At 38.5% G+C, this 23,978-nt stretch overlaps 2 protein-coding genes across 10 annotated transcripts in view; both read right to left on the bottom strand.

The window, feature by feature from the left end:
- ERLIN1 (ER lipid raft associated 1) overlaps window positions 1–11,684 on the bottom strand; it is a 41,308-nt gene extending 29,624 nt beyond the window's left edge. For 4 of the 5 annotated variants that reach the window (XR_009522404.1, XM_060034261.1, XM_060034258.2 and 1 more), the window contains exons 1-5: window positions 11,552–11,684; window positions 11,162–11,285; window positions 9,050–9,131; window positions 4,622–4,668; window positions 3,179–3,240 (exon numbers count right to left, since the gene is read on the bottom strand). Coding sequence is in view for 4 of the 5 variants with exons in the window: in XM_060034261.1 (XP_059890244.1) it covers window positions 3,179–3,240; window positions 4,622–4,668; window positions 9,050–9,131; window positions 11,162–11,274 (304 nt within the window). In the remaining variant the exon portion in view is untranslated. Of the gene's footprint in view, window positions 1–2,661; window positions 2,762–3,178; window positions 3,241–4,621; window positions 4,669–9,049; window positions 9,132–11,161; window positions 11,286–11,551 lie in introns of those variants that run through there. The other variant, XM_060034264.1, reaches the window with a different exon arrangement.
- Window positions 11,685–13,291: 1,607 nt separating this feature from the next.
- The window catches only part of CHUK (component of inhibitor of nuclear factor kappa B kinase complex), a 35,574-nt gene continuing 24,887 nt past the window's right edge, over window positions 13,292–23,978 (bottom strand). The window contains exons 17-21 of one of the 5 annotated variants that reach the window (XM_060034256.1): window positions 19,284–19,380; window positions 18,844–18,991; window positions 17,781–17,894; window positions 15,681–15,780; window positions 13,292–14,936 (exon numbers count right to left, since the gene is read on the bottom strand). In XM_060034256.1, coding sequence (XP_059890239.1) covers window positions 15,712–15,780; window positions 17,781–17,894; window positions 18,844–18,991; window positions 19,284–19,380 — 428 coding nt within the window. In that variant the 3' untranslated portion in view covers window positions 13,292–14,936; window positions 15,681–15,711. Of the gene's footprint in view, window positions 14,937–15,179; window positions 15,781–16,939; window positions 17,175–17,763; window positions 17,895–18,843; window positions 18,992–19,283; window positions 19,381–23,978 lie in introns of those variants that run through there. The other 4 variants (XM_060034255.1, XR_009522403.1, XM_060034254.1 and 1 more) reach the window with 4 other exon arrangements.

The raw sequence follows: 23,978 nt of genomic DNA, 5'->3' as shown, positions 1-23,978 counted from the left end.
GTGTTCCTTGTGCCTTATTCTCCAGATATTACTGCATTTGCAATTCTAATGGGCAAACTTCATATTCCATACTAAGGAGAGTATATATTATCTTGGAGGTAATAAGGAACCGTCAAAAATTGAGCAAGGGCATGACACAATCAGATCTGTACTTTGGCAGCAGAATGCAAATGAATTGTGAGGCATATAAATCAGAGGCAGGGGAACTGTAAAGCAATTACTGCAAGGTAAAAGTTTAGCTAAGAGGTAAAGAGGGCCTGAACTAATTGAGGAACAGTGGGAATGAAAGAAGGAGACAGCTCCAAAAGACCATTTTCAAAAAGGCAGTTTTTAAAGGCTGTTAAAAAAAAAAAATGACTGGCTAGAAAGGAAAGAAGCTAACATTTCTGGGCCAGACTTTATATCAGGCAATTTATATACATTATCACTTAATTCTCACAAAAAAAAATCTCCTTATTTTGCATAATATGAAACTGAGAAACAGAATTTCAGAAATGTGCCTAAGGGTACATACTAGAACGTGCCAGAACCTGTACCCTACTTATTAAAACATGCTTTCTCCCTTCAAATCCAAGACTTGCTCTACTCGCCTTCCCACGGAGGATACTAGATGTAACCGGATTCCAGATCACAACAGATGAACAGGTCATCAATAAATACTCGCTGACTAACTCATCCTCTTGATCATTTCCAAATGAGTTGGTGATACAATAGTTTCCTCTTTATCTCTGGCCAGAAAACAAGCACTATCTCCCCTTCTTCTATTTTTTCAATCATAGTCCATTCCACTGATTTGTGACCAGGGAAAGTAGATGATAAAAGACAGGAAAATACTTAATTGCTGAAAAATATAATCCAAATCCACTTGATAGTAATACAGGTTGCTCTCTCTTCTGAAATTCTTTTGCTATTTGTGCCTGTACCAGTGACATGAAACTTAGCACGACCTTACATTCCTATATATATACATATGTACGTGTATATATATATACACATATATATAAATATATATATATGTATATACATATGTGTATATACATATATATATATTTTTTTGGTGAGTATCATGTCTTCTCGAGTAAAATAAAAAGCCCTTAACGCAAAGGCTCTAACTTCACCTTTTAAAATTGTTTTTGCCAACACAGTATCCTGACATAGTAAGCATGCAAATTTTAGTAGTAAGGATAAAAATAAAATGGCAGATCTTTTTAAAAACTTTATTATATTATAGTTGATTTACAATGTTGTGTTAATTTCTGTATAGCAAAGCGATTCAGTTATACATATGTACACATTCTTTTTCATGTTCTTTTCCATTATGGTTTATCACGGGATATTGAATGGAGTTCCCTGTGCTATACAGTAGGACCTTGCTGTTTATCCATTCTCTATAATAGTTTGCATCTGTTAATCCCAAACTCCCAATCCACCCCTCCCCAACAGCAACCATAAGTCTGTCCTGTTTCTGTTTCATAGATAAGTTCATTTGTGTCATGTTTTAGATTCCACATATAAGTGGTATCATATGGTATTTGTCTTTCTAACTTACTTTACTTAGTATGACAATCTTTAGGTCCATCCATGTGGCTTCAAAATGACATTATTTCATTCTTTTTTTATGGCTGAGTAGTATTCCACTGCATGTATATACCACATCTTCTTTATCCATTCATCTGTCAATGGACACTTAGGTTGTTTCCACCTCTTGGGTATTGTGAACAGTGCTGCAATGAACAATGGGGTGCATGTATCTTTTCAAATTATAGTTTTGTCTGGGTACATGCCCAGGAGTAGGAACCTCCATACTGTTTTCCACAGTGGCTGCACCAATTTACGTTCCCACCAACAGTGTAGGAGGGTTCCCTTTTCTCCACACTCTCTCCAGCATTTGTTATTTGTAGACTTTTAAATGATGGCCATTCTGACTGGTGTGAGGTGATATCTCATTGTAGTGCTGATTTGCATTTCTCTAATAATTAGTGATGTTCAGCAGCTTTTCATGTGCCTGTTGGCCATCTGTATGTCTTCTTTGGAGAAATGTCCATTTAGGTCTTCTGAAAATGGCAGATCTTTTGATTGAAAGCAGGGTCTCGAAGAAACCCAAGTACACCCATGTTCATAGTAGTATTATTCACAATAGCTAAAACATGGAAGTAATCCAAATGTCCATCAATGGATGAATGGATAAACAAAATGTGGTATATACATACAATGGAATATTATTCAGCCTTAAAAAGGAAGGAAATTCTGACACATGCTACTACAACATGGATGAACCCTGAGGACATTATGCTTAGTCAAAGAAGCCAGTCACAAAAAGACAAATACTATATGATTCCATTTATGAGGTTCCTGGAGTAGTCAAATTCATAGAGAAAGAAAGTACAGACAGAAATGTCAGAAAGACAGAAATGGTGGTTGCCAGGGCTGGGAGAGCGGGTGCATGAGGAGTTCTTGTTTAATGGGTAGGGAGCTTCAGTTTTGCAAGATGAAAAGAGTTATGGAGATGGATGCTGGTGATGGTGGCATAACAATGTGAATGTATGTAATGTCCACTGAATATTTAAAAGTGGTTAAGAAGGTAAATTTTATGTTACATGTATTTTATCACAGTAAAAAAAATTACAAAAAGAAATCAAACATTAAAATGGTTGATCTTACTTCAGAACTCCTAATTAAGTTTTTGATCTGAACAGTACTCCATCTCTGTGAGTTTTCATCTTTTACCAAGAAAGTGTTCTCCCCACACTGAGGACTTTCAGATTGCTTTGCAAGTTGTAGCAAATCTCAACTAGAAAAGATTTTTCTATGGTCACAAATCCATGTAGCCAAGGAACTGATCAGTTATAGACTTTTAACATGTAAGGATATTATTTCTCATCCTGACTGGATAAAATGCTACTTTCTAGAAATTCTAGAAATAATCAATGACTGTCTTTTTCTTAGATACACTCAGCTCAGCATAACGCATACAGTTGCAGAAAGTCAACTCTGTTGACCTATTTCTGTCGCCATTCCCCAGGAATGGAAAATATTCCAGCGATTATTTTTTTAAATATATATCAGAAATGAATGAGGTCATAAAACTTTCCTTAGGGAATCTATTCCTATTCCTTAGAGAATCTCACAGTTACAGACACTCTGATTATAACTATAACAGAATAGATGGGTACCATACCTGCACAAGGGGCCAACATATTAACCACTTCTATTCGGTCAATATAGATCATGACCCCACCACTAAAAACAGAGAAATGGAAAAATGTGAGCCAAATACAAACCTATTATGTTCCTAGATTAATTCTACATCATCAAACAAATCCCACATGATAGAAATTTAGAAGGAAAATCTAAAGACATATACTACTGATTGATTAAACTGACCTCACTGATCACTACTCAAATGACCTTGCACACACTCACCTGGCTCTCTCATAACCAAAAGCTCACCTCTGTAACTGCTGTGATCAAAATCAGCTCACAGGAAGACTAGACCTATAACCTAGAGCTGCTTAGCACTTTGCCCTTATTAAATGAAGTCAACAGCTAAGGCAGTGCACTTCTCAAACTTCTCCATCAAGGAATCAGGTAAAGTGGTTCCCCAGAGGTATGGAGGCCAGCCACAGGCTGAAATTCTTTTGATTCCCTTCTTTATCTTAATCTACTTTTCATCTGTATTTATTCTAATATGAAAAGAAGAATCTTCCCCCAAACCTTGAAGTAAAACTGACACTCCAGAAAGATAGGTCTTGTTAATTAATGGCTTCCTATACTTCCTGGCCTACTGGCACAGACCCTGAGGAACATGTGAACCTCAATTTAAGATACATGAAGTTAAGAAATTTTGAAACTATACAACTAAGCCTTGCTACCAACTTACAACAACATTTTTTTTCTGATAAAAAAGCATAATACCTGCTCACTGAAAAAAATCTGACAAATACATGAAAGCATGAAGATAAAAATAAAATTTACCCAACATCTCATCAGCTGCCAATTTTGAGTCATCTCTAAAGAGAATCTATAAAAAAGTTACAGATGGACCTAGGGAGAACTTGTATCAAATATGTTAACTTAAAACAGAGAGAATTTGCTCCCTCTTTAAGAACATTTCTGTGATATTTTGGTCATTTAAAATACAGAATTTAAAACATACACTGAACTTTATACTCTTCTTCTGATACAATTCAATGTACTGATTATACTCTAAAAATAATTTGGGCCTTGCTTGCCTTTCTTGCCCCAAAACTTTATACAGCAGTGATTTTTCAAAGTAAGGTCCTCAGATCAGCTCAGGATCACCTGGGACTTCTACTAGAAATGCAAATTCTCGGGTCTCATTCCAGACCTACTGAATCAGAAACTCTATATTAGATGGCATTTAATACTAAAGATGACAAGGTAAGCTGATTTCATTTTAAACTATCTACTGTTAGTTTAAAATGGCTCCTAAGATGGAAAGGTCCTATTTGGAGACAGGGCTTTTCTCAAATAATGCTCAGAAGAGAAATCCCCCTGGGTTACTACGATGCCTATTTGAAAGATGTTTAAGTGATCACAGCTTATGAACAGAAAATACATCTGAACCAAAGGGAGGTTGGTAAGCAAGGGGAACGCTTACCTTGTTCCACAAGGCACATTTTTAACTTCATCAGTTTGCAGTGTTGTCTAGGGAGGAAAAAATATCTCATCAATACTCAGCACACATATCATCAAAGAACCACTGGTCCCAAAGGAAAATCTCTAGAGAACTGCTGAAAGGTATGTACAGGAGAGCTCCATTACAACTTTAGTCCCCAAAAATTAGCTATCAGAGCAATCTCTTTTTGTATTCTGGCAGACATGAAAGACTAGAGACAGAATATTTTACAGTTAATGTCTGAGTCAAGATGCACCAGGAAAGCTTCAATACTCAATCTGAAAGTTTCAATGTTTAATCTCTCAGTCAGTCCCTTATTTGCATGGAGCTGGCCTGGGACTGCAAACTACATGGATTACCCACAAGGATACTACTCCTAGGATTTGTACTCTGAACTCTGATTCCACTGCTAATATTAATGGTTACAATGAAGGCAAAAGATAACTATTATATGCATACAAGCAGTCTTCAACTCAGAGGGGCCCTTGAGCTCAACACCAACCTTTTCCTCTAAAGCTATAGTCAATATTTCAGTTCAGGTCCTAGAGATTTCTCAGACAGTCTCTCAATTTCCTTTTTAAAAGAAATGCCACCATCAGTACTGCTTCCTCCTTGTGAACCAACCATCTGGTACTTAATTACTCTGCCCCTGTCACAACTTGGTTCGGATCCAGAATGACTCCCTATTGCACTTGAAGGCTTCCAGCAGGAGAGCACATAATGAGTGTATTCTGGACACACTGCACCATATTAAGCCCACAGCAACATAGGACTTTATGGAATACAATGGAAAAAAGAAGCATGGTCCTTGTTTCCAAAGAGCTCACAATCCAACACAGGAGATAAAATCCTTACAAAGCAATCCATAACAGGTACAAATAACAGAGTATAAACTGAATTGTTAGGTATTAAGTTATAGAGTAAAATAATCATTTGAAAAGCTCTCTGAGGTGAAATATTTATAAGCCCAGTCTAGAGAAGGAGAAATAAGAACAGATAAGGCAGAGAAGCATCTTAAATTCAATACGTATCTATTCAAATACACAAAGTTGAGGACAAACTATGTGTATAGGTGTCAGGAAGCAGTTGGCTTGCCTGGAGCAGAAGGGACAATATAGATGAGAGGTGAAACTCTGAGAAGAGAACATGATGATATTAGGCAGAGGGCCCTGAATGTTTGCTGGGGGGCTTGTGCTCTCCCTAGTCCACCTTATACACAGCCACAAACAAACCTTTCAAAAATAGGACTTTTCCTTCATTCCTTTGCTTATGTGTGTTGTGGTTCTCACTATCTATCATATCTGGAGGCAAGAAAACCAGCTGGGAAGCTAAAGTAGTAATTTATTTAGGTTAATGTAGAAAAGGCCATGGAAATTTAAAGCTTTCAACCCAGGAGATACAATAGAGAAGGGATCTGATAACTAGTTTCATATAAAATTCCAGGAGGAAAAAGAATAGAAGGTTAAGTCTGGGGTTAAAAGGGTGATAGTAAACATTAGTGACAGGATGTAGGTAGAGTGAGGGAAGTTGATAGAGGTGAGCTCAATTTATTTTATTTCCTTCAAAACATTCACCATATTCAACTTCCAAATCAACTTTAAATATACATTCCTATTTAAACCTAAAGGATATTCTCTAGTCAATTTTCAAACCAAGTAGAACTAGGAAAGAGTTCAAATGTTAAATCTTCAATTTAACATCCTATCTTCATGTACTTTTATACTTCTTTTATATTACCTCAAAAATTTCCCCAGTATGAAAGTTTATTTTAAAAGTCTTTGGTTTTGTTATATAAATATATATTTTAAAGGCTGAAGGTTTTTATATTTTTCTAAAGTTTTTTTTCTTACATCATATATGGGATCTCACATTTCCCCAAGATGCTTCTTAAATATTCCTTTCAAATGCCAAGTCTGTTAAGCCATTTGTTTATATAAGCTATGTCTTCTAATGTGCTCCAAAACTTCCTAAAAATAAGTTTCTTTATCTCATTCTTATGAAAACAACTTCTTAAAAGGGTTTTATTAATATAATTCTTTCCTAGAACGTTACAGTTTCACATATAAAGACAGACCATTTCTATTTAGTCACACTGACTCCAGCAGTAAATCTTTTTACTAATTTCATTTTCATTTCTTCTTTTTTAATAAGATTATTTATTTATTTATTTATTTATTTATGGCTGGGTTGGGTCTTCGTTGCTGTGCACGGGCTTTTCTCTAGTTGTGTCAAGCGGGGGCTACTCTTCATTGCAGTGCGCAGGTTTCTCATTGCAGTGGCTTCTCTTGTTGCAGAGTATGGGCTCTAGGTGCGCGGGCTTCAGTAGTTGTGGCACGCGTGCTCAGTAGTTGTGGCTCGTGGGCTCTAGAGCGCAGGCTCAGTAGTTGCAGTGCATGGGCTTAGCTGCTCCGCGGCATGTGGGATCTTCCCGGACCAGGGCTCGAACCCGTGTCCCCTGCATTGGCAGGCGGATTCTTAACCACTGCGCCACCAGGGAAGTCCCTCATTTTCATTTTTTATGACAGTTTATCACTCTATGTGTTTGTGTGTGCATATGTATGAATACACACACACACATAAATATATAAACACACACACTGTGTATTTGTTATATATGTAATTAAACTCTAAAATCTATTTGTTTATTGTCTGTATCTCTTTTATATATCTCTGCATCAGTATGACTCAACATACTAAGCTCCAAGAAGGCAGAGACAAATCTGCCTGGCTTTGAACAAGGTCTAAAAAAGCCCCTGATCTCTAAGGGTCTGATGATGCCATTGATAACATCAATATAGACTATTTAAGCTGTTGATGGGTTCATGCAAATAAAACCCCTTGTTTCACAGAGGAGTAACTGAAGTCTAGAATGGTTAAGTGATTTCTGCAAAGTCATGTAAACAATTAGTGGCAGAGCCAGAGCCAGAACCTAGTTTACAGGTTTCTGGCCCCATGTTCACTACACCATACCGCTTCCAGAGAAATCAGCTCAACTTAACAACTTTCACCACAAGTAGAAAGGTCAGAAATATAAACGTGTTATGACCCCTGCCTTCAAGAAGCTTGGAGACTTTCTGGAAAAAAAAAATTCACACAAAAACTTAAGAGAACAATACAAGACAACATTATTAAAGGAAATAAGATCACGGGCCAAAATTTACAATACAGACTTTAAGGGCTATGGAAGAGGAGGAGAAGGATTTGTGATGAGCCTTAAAAAGGCTGGCAAGATTTAGACAGGAAATAAGGCATAAAGAGAGAGATGGTGAGAGAAGAGGTAATAGCATCAGCCTAGCCAAGAGTGAATAAAATAAATATGGGAAAACAATATGGAAATCAGTCTGACTAGGGGAAGAACACTATACTTCACTTTAACAGACACAATTCTTGCCCCAAGCCATCTAAAAGGGAATTGGAGGGAAATCTGGAGGATTTAAGTATTCATAATGAAAATCTCACTTAGCAGGAAGCCTAGACTTTAAATTACAAGATTAAATACATTGAATTTTCCCGAGCCCTGAAAAATTAGCAGCGGAGAGTAGACAAACTTCTGAATCCAAAGATTTATAATCACACAGTGCCTGCAAAAGTAGTAACAATCTGGGCTTCCCTGGTGGCGCAGTGGTTGAGAGTCCGCCTGCCGATGCAGGGGACACGGGTTCGTGCCCCGGTCCGGGAGGATCCCACATGCTGCGGAGCGGCTGGGCCCGTGGGCTATGGCCGCTGAGCCTGCGCGTCTGGAGCCTGTGCTCCACAACGGGAGAGGCCCCAACAGTGAGAGGCCCGCGTACCACACACACACACAAAAAAAGTAGTAACAATCTAATCCTGTTTTGTCATGTTGTTACCTCAAAAGATATTTACTAAGTGTCTGTTCTCAAGAACCAGCCGCTTATTTAAGATATTCTGGGATGCTGTCAAAATAGAACACTCACTAATGTTCCACATATAATTATGCTTAATGTTCCAGGCAAAAATGTGAAGCAGAGAAGCTGTGTATAAAAATTCAGATCCTCCATGTTAACAGTAGCCCAGGAGCTTGCCTCTATGGAAACCAAACACCATTCTAAACCAAGTTATCACTGGTTTATATCTCTAGTTGTGTTTCAAAGTCCTGCTTTTATTTTGACAGCAGCAACACAAAACCTGCTGCATACCACTATATAGATGGGAGAAGTGAGTCCTTCCAAGCCGCCTAGCTCATACTTCTAATATACCTCAAGAGAGTGAGGTGGTTCAAAACCATAACTTATGCTGTGACAACTGTACTCTGAACTTTTAACTCCTACAATTAAGTAAATACTACCATTAGCTTAAGAAATGAGGAATTCTATCTCCACCCATGAATGTGGTCACTGTTTCGCTCACACCTGTCTATCCAGTGTGGGGGCTTCCCTAGGAATCACTCACCTGCACAGATCTGAACGTAGTAATGAAAGGCAACATGATATGATAGCCTGGTCCACTGGGGCTAGTTAGTAAAGCTCCTCCCCTGCAAAAAGATGTTTCAATTTGACAAGATTATAAAAAGAGAAATTCTCTTTCCAAATCTAAAATGCTATAATAAATATTCACTCTTACTCATGCTATTGATCTACTAAAGCCTCACTAATATGAGTTACTAATGATGAACAACTGCTGGTCCCTAAAATATCTGCCACACCTACAAAAGTGAAAAGATCAAATTAAAGTGCCCATGTTACACCTTGTTTCACAAGTTCTACCAACCATACCTCTGGGTCTCCAGCACCACTCTCAGGTATAAAGATTCTCTTTGGTCTTTAACCTTTTGAGAACTACTTGTGAAAAAAATTCGAATGGCTCTCAGTTGATGTACTTTAATTGTACATAGCATGAGCCAGATCAAAACACAATACATTTAATCACCAGGCTGAATAAAAAATAGATAACACAAACTTTCAAGGAAGGAGAAAATTTCTGATGCTCAAGATTCTTTTAATCTACCTACAAAGCAATTAAAATGCTGGGGGCGATTAACATACACACTACTATATATAAAATAGGTAAACAACAAGGACCTTCTGTATAGCACAGGGAACTATACTCAATATTTTGTAATAACCTATAATAGAATATCTGAAAAATAATATATATAAATAAATATATATATGTATAACTGAATCACTTTGCTATACACTTGAAACACAACATTGTAAATTAACAATTTAAACAATTTTTTAAAATCAAAAAAGAAACTTATTTGGAACAAAGAAAAAAATACTGGGGGCATAAAGCCTCTATAAAATCAACAACAACAACAAATTAGCACGGAAAGATGAAGGGTGAGGGGATAAGACTACAAATAGATATAAGTGTGGACTTGTTCACCAAATTCCGGAATGTGAGAAACATGAAAGCACATCTTGCAAGTTATAAAAAGGAGGTAATTTGGAGGCAAATATAAAAAAGAAGTCCTATTTTACATAATGAATAGTAAATTAATATAACTTACCTTCCTATCTTGAAAATATAAATAGGTTTGCAAAGAATTCATAACAAATAGCTAATAAAAGATGAACTGTTCGCGGTCCAGCCCTAATTTTTTGAGAGCCATACCTTGAAATGTTCTCGGATTTACTGTCAGGAAGACAATGCTGAACTAGATGGAAATACAGACTAATCTGCCATTTTTTAAATGCCAGACCCCCCACCTGCTAAGATATATCACTAAAATTGTATTTGAAATTAGTGCTTCACAGGGAAGACTGTTTCTAAGACTCAGGATGGATCTAAAAGTAGAAATATTGGTTTTATGGGATGACAAAAGCCGGCAGAAAGTTGAAGCTCTTTCAAATACATCGTTATCGCAATTTCTCCAAACTGTCCTCTGTCTATATCAAAAGAACAGGTGGTAACTACGTTAAAGGAAAAGCTATTCATCTCAGCTAGAGATCAACACATTCCACACCACTGCTTTCCACAACTTGAAAAGACAGGGAAAGGTGGGAGGAGAATGTATCTGTCACAATCCTGTGTTTGTCTCCCAAGGTCCAGGAATTTAACAACTGTCACGGTCTTAATGGCCTTACAAGCCCAAACCAGACACCAGGACTTTTTAAAGGAAAAAAAAAAAATCTAAGAAACAACCACAAACAGGACCAGAGTTTCTAAATAGCACCTACAGCTGCAACTAATGGCCAGTACAGCTGTATGGAATTTAACAATGATTTATCCATTTCTTCAGCCACAGGTGGAGTCACCACTGCCTTCCACCCTTCATTTTTTTCTGCAAATGACTGAATTTACTGACTACTAGGAACAACTGCAGGGAGTCTTAACCTCTGCACACAATGTACATAGCACTGAAACTGTCCAACACCTGGAGGATGCTCTGCAAAAGCCTGCCACAGCTTCCATACTCTCCCTAGAGCTGCGACGAAAGTCACTTCCTAGGACTGGAAAGAGCTCCCTGACACCGCAGAGGGAACAACTTCCTAGACTCTAATGGGAGCCTCCCTTCTACCTGCTCTAGAACCTGATCTGACTGCACGTGCCGCTCACCTGTAGTACACGGCCAGGTGTCCTTCCTCGATCTTGTGGATGGAGGCGTAGAGGAGGACAACCACCAGACCCACCACTCCAGCCACCAGAACGCGTGCTTGAGTCATATTCATCCTAGTTCCTCCTGGATGAGGAAGGAACGGGGCCCCAGCCCCGTGAGTGACAGGCCCACCTTCCGTTTTCCACCTCGCCCTGCCGCGACCTGGCCCCCTCCCGCAGGCCGAGCTGAGGAGTCCTGTGCCTCTTTCCCTCCTCGCAGAGCCCGCTTCCCCGTCGCCAACCCCTCCGCGCGAGCCGGCCCGTGGGTCGCCCCTGCTCGGTGAGCGTCTTGACACCCCCCCACCCCCACTCCCAACAGCCGCTCCTCCCCGCCCAGGGGAAAGCATTAACTGAGAAGGGGGCCAGCCGCAGACTCCGGACGGACGCCGACCCCTCGGCCGCGCCCCACCGATCAGTGACGCACCGCCCCCCGCGTGCACGTGAAGTCTCCACCCGGGCCGCACCAACCGCGGCCAAGAGCCGGCCCCGCCCACCCGCGGGGCACTGCGGCTGCGCAGACACGCACACCGACGCTGCGCTTGCCCCGCGACTAGAGACGGGGAGCAGACGGGACAAAATTCTTGCTGCCGCCCGCCGAGCTATCTCGCGCGAAGGTACGTGGGCTCTCTACTGTGTACTGCTGGTTTCCTGCTCCGGAAGAGACGGGAAATCGGCAATGTGGAGTAAGGAAGGAGGCAGAGGAACGGAGAGGGCCTCTGAGACAAGGGACTGGTCAACGTGTTCTTGTGCAGTCACCTATTAACGTGCCAGAATGCTGATCCAGGGAGGGCTTTATGAAAGCCATCCAAGCAATAAGAACAGAATAAACTAATAAGCAGTAAACGTGGGTGTGTGTTGGAGGGTCCTCCGGGAAGATTGAAGACAATGAGCATTTGAGCTTCCTTGAAGCCTGTGTGATGGAAAGGAGTGGGATGCTATGCTAGGCCCAGATTTTGAAAGGCTCGAATGCACTTTTTCTGTAGGGAGGGAAAACTGGATGGCTAGAGAATAGAGACAGACTTTCTTTTCACTACATATTTTTCTGTTCTTTTAAATTATGCATTATCTGCATGTATTACCGGAAACAGAAAGGACAAAGTGAAAGAGTAGATGGGAGTAAGAAAGATGGATACAAAGGAAATAAGGGCAGCATGTTAGAAGAGGTTGGGCAGTAATGGTGTAAGCCTTGAAAGGCTAGCAGTGGGACCACAACTGGACAAGGTAGAATAAGGTTGGAGGGCTCTGTAACCTCTTGGGCAGGCAAGTATGGGAAAGCAGTACCTTAGGGCCAGTGAGTCTACAAAATGGCTTAGAGTGGAGACAGGAGACAGGGAAGCCAAGTTGTTAGGAAACTGCAGGCCCAAGGTTACCATGGTAGTAACAGTGGAAATGGGAAGAGGTAAATAGAATCAATTAAAATCTTCTTTAAAGGAAGCCCTCCCAGACCACTGTACCTTCTCCCTTCAATAAATGCACTTACCTGTATCATTCATTTGACTTCTACTAGGAATGTATGGGACCGTGTCTGTACCAGATAAATGTTATTTGCAGAGCTTAGCTATTTTAACTGATAAAAAGCAAAGAGAATAAAAAATAACTTGTCCGGCCTCTGTTTTCTGGATGGATTCTCTTAGTTTTTCATAATATTGCTTGAATTAGGGAATGAAATGGATATAATGCACAACTGACACTTAACTCTGAAAAGTTGTCATCCAATAAAGTGTTCAACTCATGTATCATAAGCAAATTTGAGGTGCTCGCACTATGAAAGACCGTTCTGACTCACACCACTTGCCCTTACGTATCACACAGATCAGGCTAGCCTGAGATCATATCAGCCACAAACCATAAATATGGTCCCACCCTCTACCAGATCTTTTATCAGTTATTACAATGATATTTAGAAAAACACATGGTCATTTAAAAAATCCTTTAACAATAATTTCATTCCACATAAACATTCTTATTGTACTGCCTGTGTTAACTTTTCTGATCTTCCCATTTTGCTCAATATCTTCCAAGCAATAGGTACCCAATAAATGTTTATTGATTAAAACCTTCTAGAACTGGAGAAGCAAGAGAGAGACTGCCTATTTTAACGGCTGGTAGTCAGAATGTCCATATTCAGAGAAACAGCAGTACCAGATGACTAGAGTTAGGAGAAGACGACCCCAAGGTCTCAAACTTAGATGACTGGGAAAATGACACTACTAGCAAAAATGGGGATGGTGTAACTAAGACAGCAGTTTATAGGGCAAGGTATGAGCACAGTTTTTAGACATGGATAGTGTTGATAGGACATCTCAGGAGAAAAGAGTATATTAAAGAAGCTACCCAATACTGTCTTTACCATAAGTCCTGTTTCATTCCTAAGGAAAGTACACTGAGAGCCCATTATGTTATTCTGTGCTCCAACGCTGCTTCACAGAATCTTCACATTTTCCCAAAGCATATTCAATTATTATAATCTGATTTTAGTGAATAGAGGTTCAAAAAGTAATTTAAAAATTATTTAATACACAAAGTGAAAAACTGTCTAAAATACAAAAGAATTTCACATTTTTCTTTAAACAAGTAACACCTTCTAAATTATTTAACAGATGATAGACCCACAATCCTTTATCTGAAACCCTTGGGGCCAGGTGTTTCAGAATTATGAAATTTTCAGATTTTTAGAAAAGTAATTCAGTGCATATGCCATACTACATAAACCCCAGGCAGGGTCTGTGGCAGCACCCTACCCCCAAACAAGCAAACACGTTAATATTTCTACAGCAAAAAAAAAAAAAAAAAAAAAGAATATTCACACTAAATGGGATAGATTCAATGTCAGTTCACGTTGGATGTGCAAGCAGGTGAATTCTGTCACCAAACTTATGAAAAAACTTGTTATCAGAGCTTTTTGCATTTTGGAATTACAGATCGGGAGTACAGACCTTTATAAATTTATATGACAAGACATGAAAGATTCCTTAAACAAAAGACCCATTTATACAAATGAAAACATAGATAAGCTTTCAAATACATTATAAATTAACAGGCATCTTTTCTCTGATATTATTAAATGTACATCTTAAATACATATACACATAGCACACTTAACAAGATTTGAAAGAATCAACTGGTATTAAAGGCACAGATGCACAATCCCTTCTGTAGGAAAGGGATACAGTCAAATGTGCATTTGGGATTGAAATTGAAAATGGGATTAAACTAACTCCTTATGATGCCGGGAAAAGCATTGTTGAGTGCAACACAAGGAGGTAGGGTTTATTCTTCAAGAAGTACAATTCTACTTGCAAACAGTCTCTTCCACAGAAACACAGGCAAACAATTTTTACTTAGAATACATGTTAGTTGAGATTTTCTTCTCTGTATACATTACTTTGGCCTTATGCCCAAAAGTGAAATGTTGAAAGATAGTCAAGTTAAATAAGTAATGTTTTATCAAGTTTGAAGACAAATGGATTCCAACGATGCTCCTAAGTAGCTGTAGTATTTAAACAAGTCCACTGAGTCATTAAATTCTGTCTGTTCAGAGGTTAAAATTACCCAGTCAAAATATTGCACTGTGAAATCATGTGTAGTTTCTGATCATAGTCATTTCTTCCATTGATGGGTGTCTGAAGAATGGTTTCATAAGAGAAAAACAAATTTCCAACATTTGCAGCAACAACTTCATACGTTTGGGTCAGTAAGTGGCAAGTCATTCTGTTAACCAACTCCAATCAAGATTCTAAAACCAGGCATGAAAAAGATACAATTAGATATTGACTAAAAGTGGTAGGTATATGGGTGTTCATTTCTGCAAGTTTTCTGTATATTTGGACATTTTATAATCAAAAGTTGAAAAACCAAAAGTACAAATAAGTTGCAATTAAAGAGTTTAGTTTACCTTTTCTGCTAACTAAAAAAAAATTTCAGAGTTTTTATAAATATTTGAAGCAAATAATTAAAGAGGAAATAACAAAGAATTAACATCAAGACTAAATGTAGTGAAAGTTAATCCAGTAAACATTTTCTTGTAATTTCTCCAAGTTTTAACAAATCAATAATTCACAGTAACCAAATCTTCATATAAACACTTCTATAAATTATAACCATATTAACATTCATTTTGCATACAGCAGTTACTATATTTGAATTACAGTACAAATCATGTCCAATCTTATTGGAGAAAATTGATTGCTGAAGCAAAAAGTACAAACCATTCGATTTCAGTGGTCACACTGCAAAGAAAGCTCACTACTCATTTAACTTGACCAAAAATGCTATTGTTGAAGATAACTGATGACATAATCCTAGTATATCCATGAATAAGAGAAGATGGGGAGTTGAGATCAAGCATTCCTCAAATGCTCTTTCCTCTGAGTTCTATTCCCCATCTGCATCCCAAATGCCAGATAAATCTAGCATGGAAAGTTAAATCCTTTGCACCCAACATACCTAAAACAGACATCCGTATCCATATAAAACTTACCATCATACTGTTGCCCTGTTTCTCATTTGCTTCATGCATAATAGTGCTTAAATGGCCAAGACAGTTCAAATTTTCTTCTATTATTTGTGCTAAAGTCTCCCTGTGGAATGAAAGCAAAGAGGCATACGAATTTCCTCTATTTTCTGGTCTTCAGGGTCAGGATGATTCTGCCCTTCCGACAACACTGCAACCCTGCAACCCAATGCAGCTGATTCCTGTAGTCTTCAGTTTCCTCATCCCTCCCACCCACAGGCAAGAGTCCTGTTACTCCAAGCTGCTGCCTCTGCCCAGCTCTAATAATAGTGAGTCCACTATAACTGCAATCTGATTTTCCTCTGAAATATAAGTGGCACTTATATACAACTTTTTCCCCCTGAAAATGCTCACTGGGGGGAAAAAAAGAGAGATCCTGTGGCACAGCTAGATGAAAGATCTCTTTGTTTCTGAAACATTTCCCTTTCCTTATAAGTAGTAAAAAACATCAGCATGCTTACTTCAGAGATACACATGTAGGGGAGGAGATACAAAAGTACAATCTTTTCTGCAAATATCAGGGAAGGTGAAAAAAACTGTTTGGAAAATACAGATGACAGCAATGAGAAAGCAAACAAGCAAGCTGATTCCTGAGGACAGCAGAAGAAACCTGTGACAGGGGAGCTGCCCAGAACCAAGAAGTATCCCTGAAGTTTGTATTTGAAGGAAATCCTGAATTTGGTTTCCACCTTCTACACTTCCCTCTTCCATATGGCCTCCATCCTTACCTTTTACTAACCCTCAGTCCCTACCCGACTAGAATCAGTTCTAAGCCATGGAAGATAGTCATTATTAGCTTAGAACTAAATTCTCATCCAGCTTATTCAACAGATAGAAAAACTGAGGCCAACAGTTCCCAATCCTTGGTGGTTAAGTACCGCGGGTACATTTGAAGTTTTCCTTTATAATGTATTCCTACTGGAAAATGTATTTAAAAATTCCTGTTGAATATACTTTTGCAAACAACCACAACCTCACATTGAAAATCACTTGTACAGAGGTAACATTTGCAACCATTTGCATCCCCTAATAAACCTACATGCCTTTAATGAAAGCAAAAAGGTATTAAATTTTATTTGTGTCAATTCTGATTAATGGAATATTTCCTCAAGTCCATATAATTAATTATAGCCTATGCTGTAGCTGTGGATGTATTACATCAGGCCAAATGTATAATGGCCCCGAGATATACCCTGGAGCTTGCTTTCTTTAAGAAGATAAAATACCTGGTATCAGCTTGCCTTCCTGCCATGTGCTTTTCTCTCATAAAAGCAGAGTACAGAATGTGCAACTGCATGACCTCCTGAGCAGTGATGTTACATGGCTGCACCTCTGCAAAACTAATTATGGGCAGAGCTTCCAGGAAATGCTGGTATTGTAGAGGTCTCCATGAGTTGTGAGAAAAGTGACAATACACAAGCTAGCAAAGAGCCAATGGCTCTGGATACGGCACATCTTATGCTGAGAAAAATAACAGAAATGGATAGTCATTCAGCTTTTAGCAGAAGAGTAGGAATTAAAAGAAAATATAGGACTTCAAACGAGTTATTTGCAAAAATGATTTAAGGCACTGAAAAAAGTCATTTTAGAAATACTAAGTTATAAAATGAGTAGATTAAACTCAATTCCATTAGAGGGTTGATCAAGGGCCCTAAAATAATAACTTCAAAAAGATAGCATAATTTCTCAGAGATAAATGGTTAAGTGAGGAATATAGTTTGGCTAAAAGATTTGATAAGCCAATAACAGATAAAGAACTTAGAACCTGGACTGAGCTAATAAGAAGTAACATTTGCTGAAGATTCACTTCCCCAGCATTTTATATACACTGTCTAGCTGAATTTTCACAACACTTCCCATTTTACAGGTAAGGAAATGTGAACATTAAAAGAGTCAAGTTAACTGTATAAGGTTATTACAAAGAGACAATCAGGATTCAATCCTGGTCTATAAGGCAGTGAAGAATATGTCTTAACCACTGCACTCTACTGCCTCATTCCTACCACTGCTCTTGAAAATACAACTATCTATTTTAACAAAGTGAACCCACCCATCTTGAGGAGTTACCACGCATGACAGAGGATGTTCACGTTCTGCTGAAGTTGTGGGCAGCCATGCTGATGCCTGAGGGGTTACACCTTCTAGACTGGATCCTACAAGGGACCGAGCAGAGCTCTGTGTCTGAAGGAAAAAAAAAAAAAAAAAGATTACAGGCAAGCACCTCCACACATTCATATTCCTAAGACTTAACATTTCTATCACTACTTTTATGCATAACCAGACTATTTCTGTATAAATTTATCTCTACTCTTACACACCCCTACTAACTATCCTGTCCTTGACCCCTTTCTTCATTGACTAAAACTAAATGTATCTATCCTTCTATTCTACTTTAGTTGGAAAAAAAAATCTCCAGTTGAACAAAGGACTAGTTTTTTTAATCTAGTCAGGCACAGCTACCCCCAAATTGGGTTGGGATACCACAGTGGTCTAGGGTTGAGAGGAGTATAAAAACAGGAAACCGGAAAGGAGAGAGAGAATGAAAGATGATCATGAAGTCCTGTATCAGAATTGCTAGGGAGACACCAAGCAAAGAACATGAGCATCAACCCAACATAAAATACACATGTCCTTATATATGGAATTTAAGAAAAAAAAAAAAAAGGGTCATGAAGAACCTAGGGATAAGACAGGAATAAAGACACAGACCTACTAGAGAATGGACTTGAGGATATGGGGAGGGGGAAGGGTAAGCTGTGACAAAGCGAGGAAGAGGCATGGACATATATACACTACCAAACCTAAGGTAGATAGCTAGTGGGAAGCAGCTGCATAGCACAGGGAGATCAGCTCCGTGCTCTGTGACCGCCTGGCGGGGTGGGATAGGGAGGGGGAGGGAGGGAGACGCAAGAGGGAAGAGATATGGGAACATATGTATATGTATAACTGATTCACTTTGTTATAAAGCAGAAACTAACACACCATTGTAAAGCAATTATACTCCAATAAAGATGTAAAAAAAAAATACACATGTCTTCAAGAGGACACAGATCATGCTGATAAAAATCCCTTTTGCAGGGAGTAACAGCAAATCAATGTCATATTACATAATTCATTAAAAATTACTTACACAGGCAATTTTAAGGAGATGCCATATTTCTTTCTGCCTCTTTCCCTGCATAAACATGACAGTATTGTCAGCTTCTTTGATGTTACTGAGGGCCATTTCCACCTTGGGCAGTAGATCAATAATCTTCTGCTTACAGCCCAACAACTTGCTGGAGAGGTAAAATCTGTGTCAGACATTTATACATCCCCCAAGACTGTACCCCATAATCCCAAACCCAGCTGGGGGAATGAATCACAATCAGCATAGATTTAATGACTGATCTGCAAAGCAATGCACACAAACAGGACACATAAATGCATGCAGCTGTGGTCAGGGTTCCCAACGTACTGCCAGTACTCTTCCTGGTTCTAGTATATTTACCAGAAAAGGGTATTACACTTTGAAAGGAACATGATAAAAGTATCCTGGCTTTTCAACAGTAAGGAAAACAATATTTCTACCTCAAATGACCGAACAGCTCCTTGAGAACCCGATCCTGAGTCTGCACAGTATGCACAATGATTTTCACCATCTCCGTGCTGTCGCTGTAGGAGTGATCTATAAAAGATCTCAGTCAGTAGGTATAACCTCTCTTCTGCGTGAACATATCAGCCTCCAAACAAAAAATTCCTAAAAATCTGAAACTAGTTTTAATTAACATCTCCATTTAATTTCAAAGCTAAATTAAGATAAAAGATTTTAAGATTATATATCTATAAATAATCATATAACTAAAAATGAAGTCTGTGTGTTTGTGTGTATATAATGTATATATAGATTTATCACTGTATCTTCAGTTATAAGAAGAATCATCTTGGCTACCTTAACCCATACTAACCCGAGCCCCAGACACATATGCAGCTTTCTGGACAAGAGATCATTTTTTCTTGGATGATTAACATAATTTGTTTAGAAGTAGTAAGACAATTCATCAAACTTTCACTGACTTAAAGGAAGGAATCCCAGCTAGGCTTGCTTGGAATTTCATGTTTAGCCATCTGTTTATACCCATGAAAACGTTGAAAAAAGCTGACCAACTTAAGCCAAATCTGATGCACTAATAAAAGGACCTGTAGACACCTTGAAAATTCAGTTTGAGGGTAGTATGAAATCTTAAAGCAAACAGGCAGTTGACAAATGTCCTCAAATGGGATGGCTGTGTGGTCACAGTGAGTAGGTTCTACCGTTATAGATGCCATCTCATTTAAAAAACAAACAAACAACTACAATTAATTGTAATATTTCAGAAAATGGTTATTTAAATTTTAAAACATTGGAAGTTGCTCATGGATCATGCTGGTATTTCCCCGGACAATAATTAGTCTCAAATGCAAAACTATTATTATTATTATTTACTATTCTCTACTTAAAATTTTCTCATTTAACCCTCACAGGAGTCCTGTGAGATGGCTACTGTTGTTACCCACATTTTACTATGAATGGAGTATCGAAAAAGAGGTTTAAAAAAAGTTGTCCTTTGTTAGCACTGCAAAGACTTCACCTAGCACTCAACTTGATTCCCCACACATCTTTTTCTTTGTCTCTCCCTCAACAACAACCAGATACAGAGACTCCAAAAAGGCTCCTCTCCAAACAGCACTTCTTCATAAATCCCACGGGCTAGGCCCAACAGCTTTCCCATATAACTACCTCTTTTAGATGGTCAAAGACCTTAGAACTTTAACCTACTCCAACATAAAGAATGAAGAAAGTTGGTTTTCACCATTTTCAGCTGAACAAAAGTCTCAAGGCAACTCTAAACTGGAAAAGACACCAAAAACTATACCTCAAGTGTGATTACATAAGCCCCAACAATAGACAAAACTTCTTGTCACAACTAGTTTGTCACTCAAGGTGACTATCAGTTCAAAGAAGCTATCTGGATAGCAAGTTTATTTCTAGGCCCTGTGATATGCTGATATGCATGGCTACTGCAAAGTTTTTATAAAAATAATCCAAACAAATGTTATCAATGACTGTGGAAAGTTAATCCACTGAGTCAATGGATGGAATTTTATATACCTTCATCTGCAAAATCTGATTCATTGGCCAGAAGAGAGTAATGAATATCGATTAAAGAAAAAAAAAATTAGCCTTGCTCTATTTGAAATCTTAAATTTCAATATTTAACTCTAACCACAACTTTATCACTTACATCACTTTTTTGTCAATATCTTCAACTTTTCTGTCCTCTTGTCAGCAAGATCCTAACCCTACATCAGTCTAACCACCTGCTCTATCAGTTTCTGTATCCAAGCTACTAACCACTACCAACAAAAAAATTGTACTATCATTCTCTCTGTTGTAACTACTAATTCACAGGGTTTCACTTCTGCTCTGGATTCTTTTTTTTTTTGCGGTATGCGGGCCTCTCACTGTTGTGGCCTCTCCCATTGCGGAGCACAGGCTCCGGACGCGCAGGCTCAGTGGCCATGGCTCACGGGCCCAGCCGCTCCACGGGATGTGGCATCTTCCCGGACCGGGGCACGAACCCGTGTCCCCTGCATCGGCAGGCGGACTCTCAACCACTGCGCCACCAGGGAAGCCCTGCTCTGGATTCTTAATAAATGTCTTGGATCAGCAACATCTGCCATTGCACACACCAGCTTTCAAAAATCTTTAGCATACTCCTTAAATCTACGACGTCACACCTCTTCAATTACAGATAAACCCACTTCTTACTTCGGGATAGGAGGACATAAAGCAGTAAGATCCTCACCTTCCAACCCCTATACCCACATAAGTGTCTGTATCCACACACATCCCCCCCCCCCCCCCCCGGCAATTATCAGTGGCAACAAGCCCAACACCTCCTACTATTCTCTGGAGTCAGCCTCTCAAACTTGTTCAGAGACTTCCCTCTCCACAGGCTTTTGGCCCCAAGCACATAAATAAGCTCAAGTCTTTCTTCTGAAAACTGACCTCCCTTGATTCTTCATCTCCTCCTAGCTGCTCACCTCTCTTCTTTCCTTAACAGCCAAGCTTCTGGAAAGAATAGCCTAGATAACCAGTTCTCAAACTTACTGGTCTCAGGACACCTACACTCAAAAATTCTTAACAACTCCAAAGTGTTCTTCAGGAATTAAACTGAGAAATACAAAAATATTAATTTATTCATTTAAAAATAACAATAAACTCACCTATTAATACATTTGTATTCAAAATAACTGTATTTCCTCCTCAAAATTTAGTGAGAGCATTGGCATTGTTTTAAATTTTTGCAAATCTTTTTAATATCACCACCAATCTTATCAGAAAAGCATTTAAGTATTGGGAAGCTGACAAATTTCAGCTGATGGATAGACATTTTCCTACATTTTAATTTTTTGCTGGAAACATGGAATTTTATCACTGACAATACTGTTGCCTTTTTTCCTTCAAGTGATAGGTATGATCCATTAATTTTTAGAAAATATCTGCCTCATAACCAAATCTGAATAACCGTAGTTTTTCTGACAGTCATTGTTCCAAGTAAAAATGGTGTTCCATTAAAGAAGAGGCTGGTCAACAGCAATGTAAACAACCACTGAAGTGGTTTTCCTTAAGACAACCATCATACCTCAGTATGTAGCAGAAGCACTTTATGAATACTTCCCATTTTATCACACAGAATATTAAAAAGACATATACTCAAGGGTTGAGATTTAAATAGAAATTTTACTGCTTTACCAAGGACACTCTTAAATAAAACTGGTATTTTTTTAAAACTATGAATGCATGTTAGTGAAAATCAATGACTACTAGCATACTTTGGTGCTCATGCCTTCATTCATGCTAAGCAAGGTGCAAGCTGTTTACCCACCAATGCTTTTGCAGCATCAGTGAAAATGTCAACATAGTAAAAAAGGCAAATAACATCCTAGTATTATGAAAACAGTTTTGACCTCACTGACTCCTCTGAAAAGGTTTCAGGAATCCTCAGGGGTTCATGAGCCACACTTTGAGAATTGCTGATCTAGACTGACTTCTCCATTCCCTCCTGTCCCGCTCCCTCCTCAGCCAACTATAATCTGGTTTCTGTTCCCAAAAGGCCATTATTTTACCAGGATCACCAATGATATCCAAACTACTAAGTCCAGTGAATATTTTCATTATCATTTTTATTACCCACATCTCTGTAGCATTTCACCCTACTGATCACTTTCTTCTTGAAACTCTCTCTGTCCTATTCCAATATCATTCCTGCTACATATTTGAGCCATTTCTCAATATTTGTAGGCTCTTCTGCTTCTAGCCATTTCTTGAATGTTGGTATTCCCTATGATTCCATCCTTGGTTTTCTTATTCAACATACTTTTTCAAGATGATCACTTTATTCCTATGGCTGATTACTCTCAAAATAGCTAAATACCTAGCCTAGACTTCTCTACTAAATCCATATATATATGTACACGTCTCTGTGTGTGTGTGTGTGTGTATGCATGTATATGTATGTGTGTTCATATATACATGCATATATACATACATACATATATACATACATACATATATAATACTACTAGACATCTCTATTTGAATGTCTCACTGACACCTTAACATCAACATGTACAAAAATGAACTCATGTTCTTTTCCCATTAAGTCTATCATTTTCCTATACTTCCTATTATGGTGAGTGGTCCTACCATGCACCCAGCTGCTCTAGCCAGAAACTTGGCAGGCATCCATGATTCTCTACCCCATCTCCTACCACCCATATTAAATCCATCACCCAATACTATCAGTTCTACCTCCTAAATCTCTCTCTTGCCCTTACCCTCCTCCTCTTCACCCCACTGCCACAGTTCAGGCTCTTTGCCTTAGCTAATGACCCGCCTTATCCTGAGCCATGATTACTTCAACAACCTTATAACTAATAAGCATCTCTAGCACAGCCTCCCTTTAATCCATTATCCACAATGCTACCAGAGCAGTATTTCTAAAATGCTAATCTGATCATGTCATTCCCCTGCTTAAAACTTTTTAGGGTTTCTCTTTGCCAACATGATGAAATCCAAAATCGTTACTATGACATACCAAATCCTTTATTATCCAGCCACATCTCTCCTTCTGAAACTACAATCCAGTCACGCTGCATCTCCTCAAACATGCTGTTACATGTATATGTCTTTACCCATTATACTTATATATGCAAGAGCCTACCTCCTTTCACCGAGCT

Source organism: Delphinus delphis, chromosome 16 (genome assembly GCF_949987515.2).
Source record: "Delphinus delphis chromosome 16, mDelDel1.2, whole genome shotgun sequence".
In the NCBI taxonomy this organism is placed as follows: Eukaryota; Metazoa; Chordata; class Mammalia; order Artiodactyla; family Delphinidae; genus Delphinus; species Delphinus delphis.
This window is presented reverse-complemented; position numbering and strand designations above follow the sequence as displayed.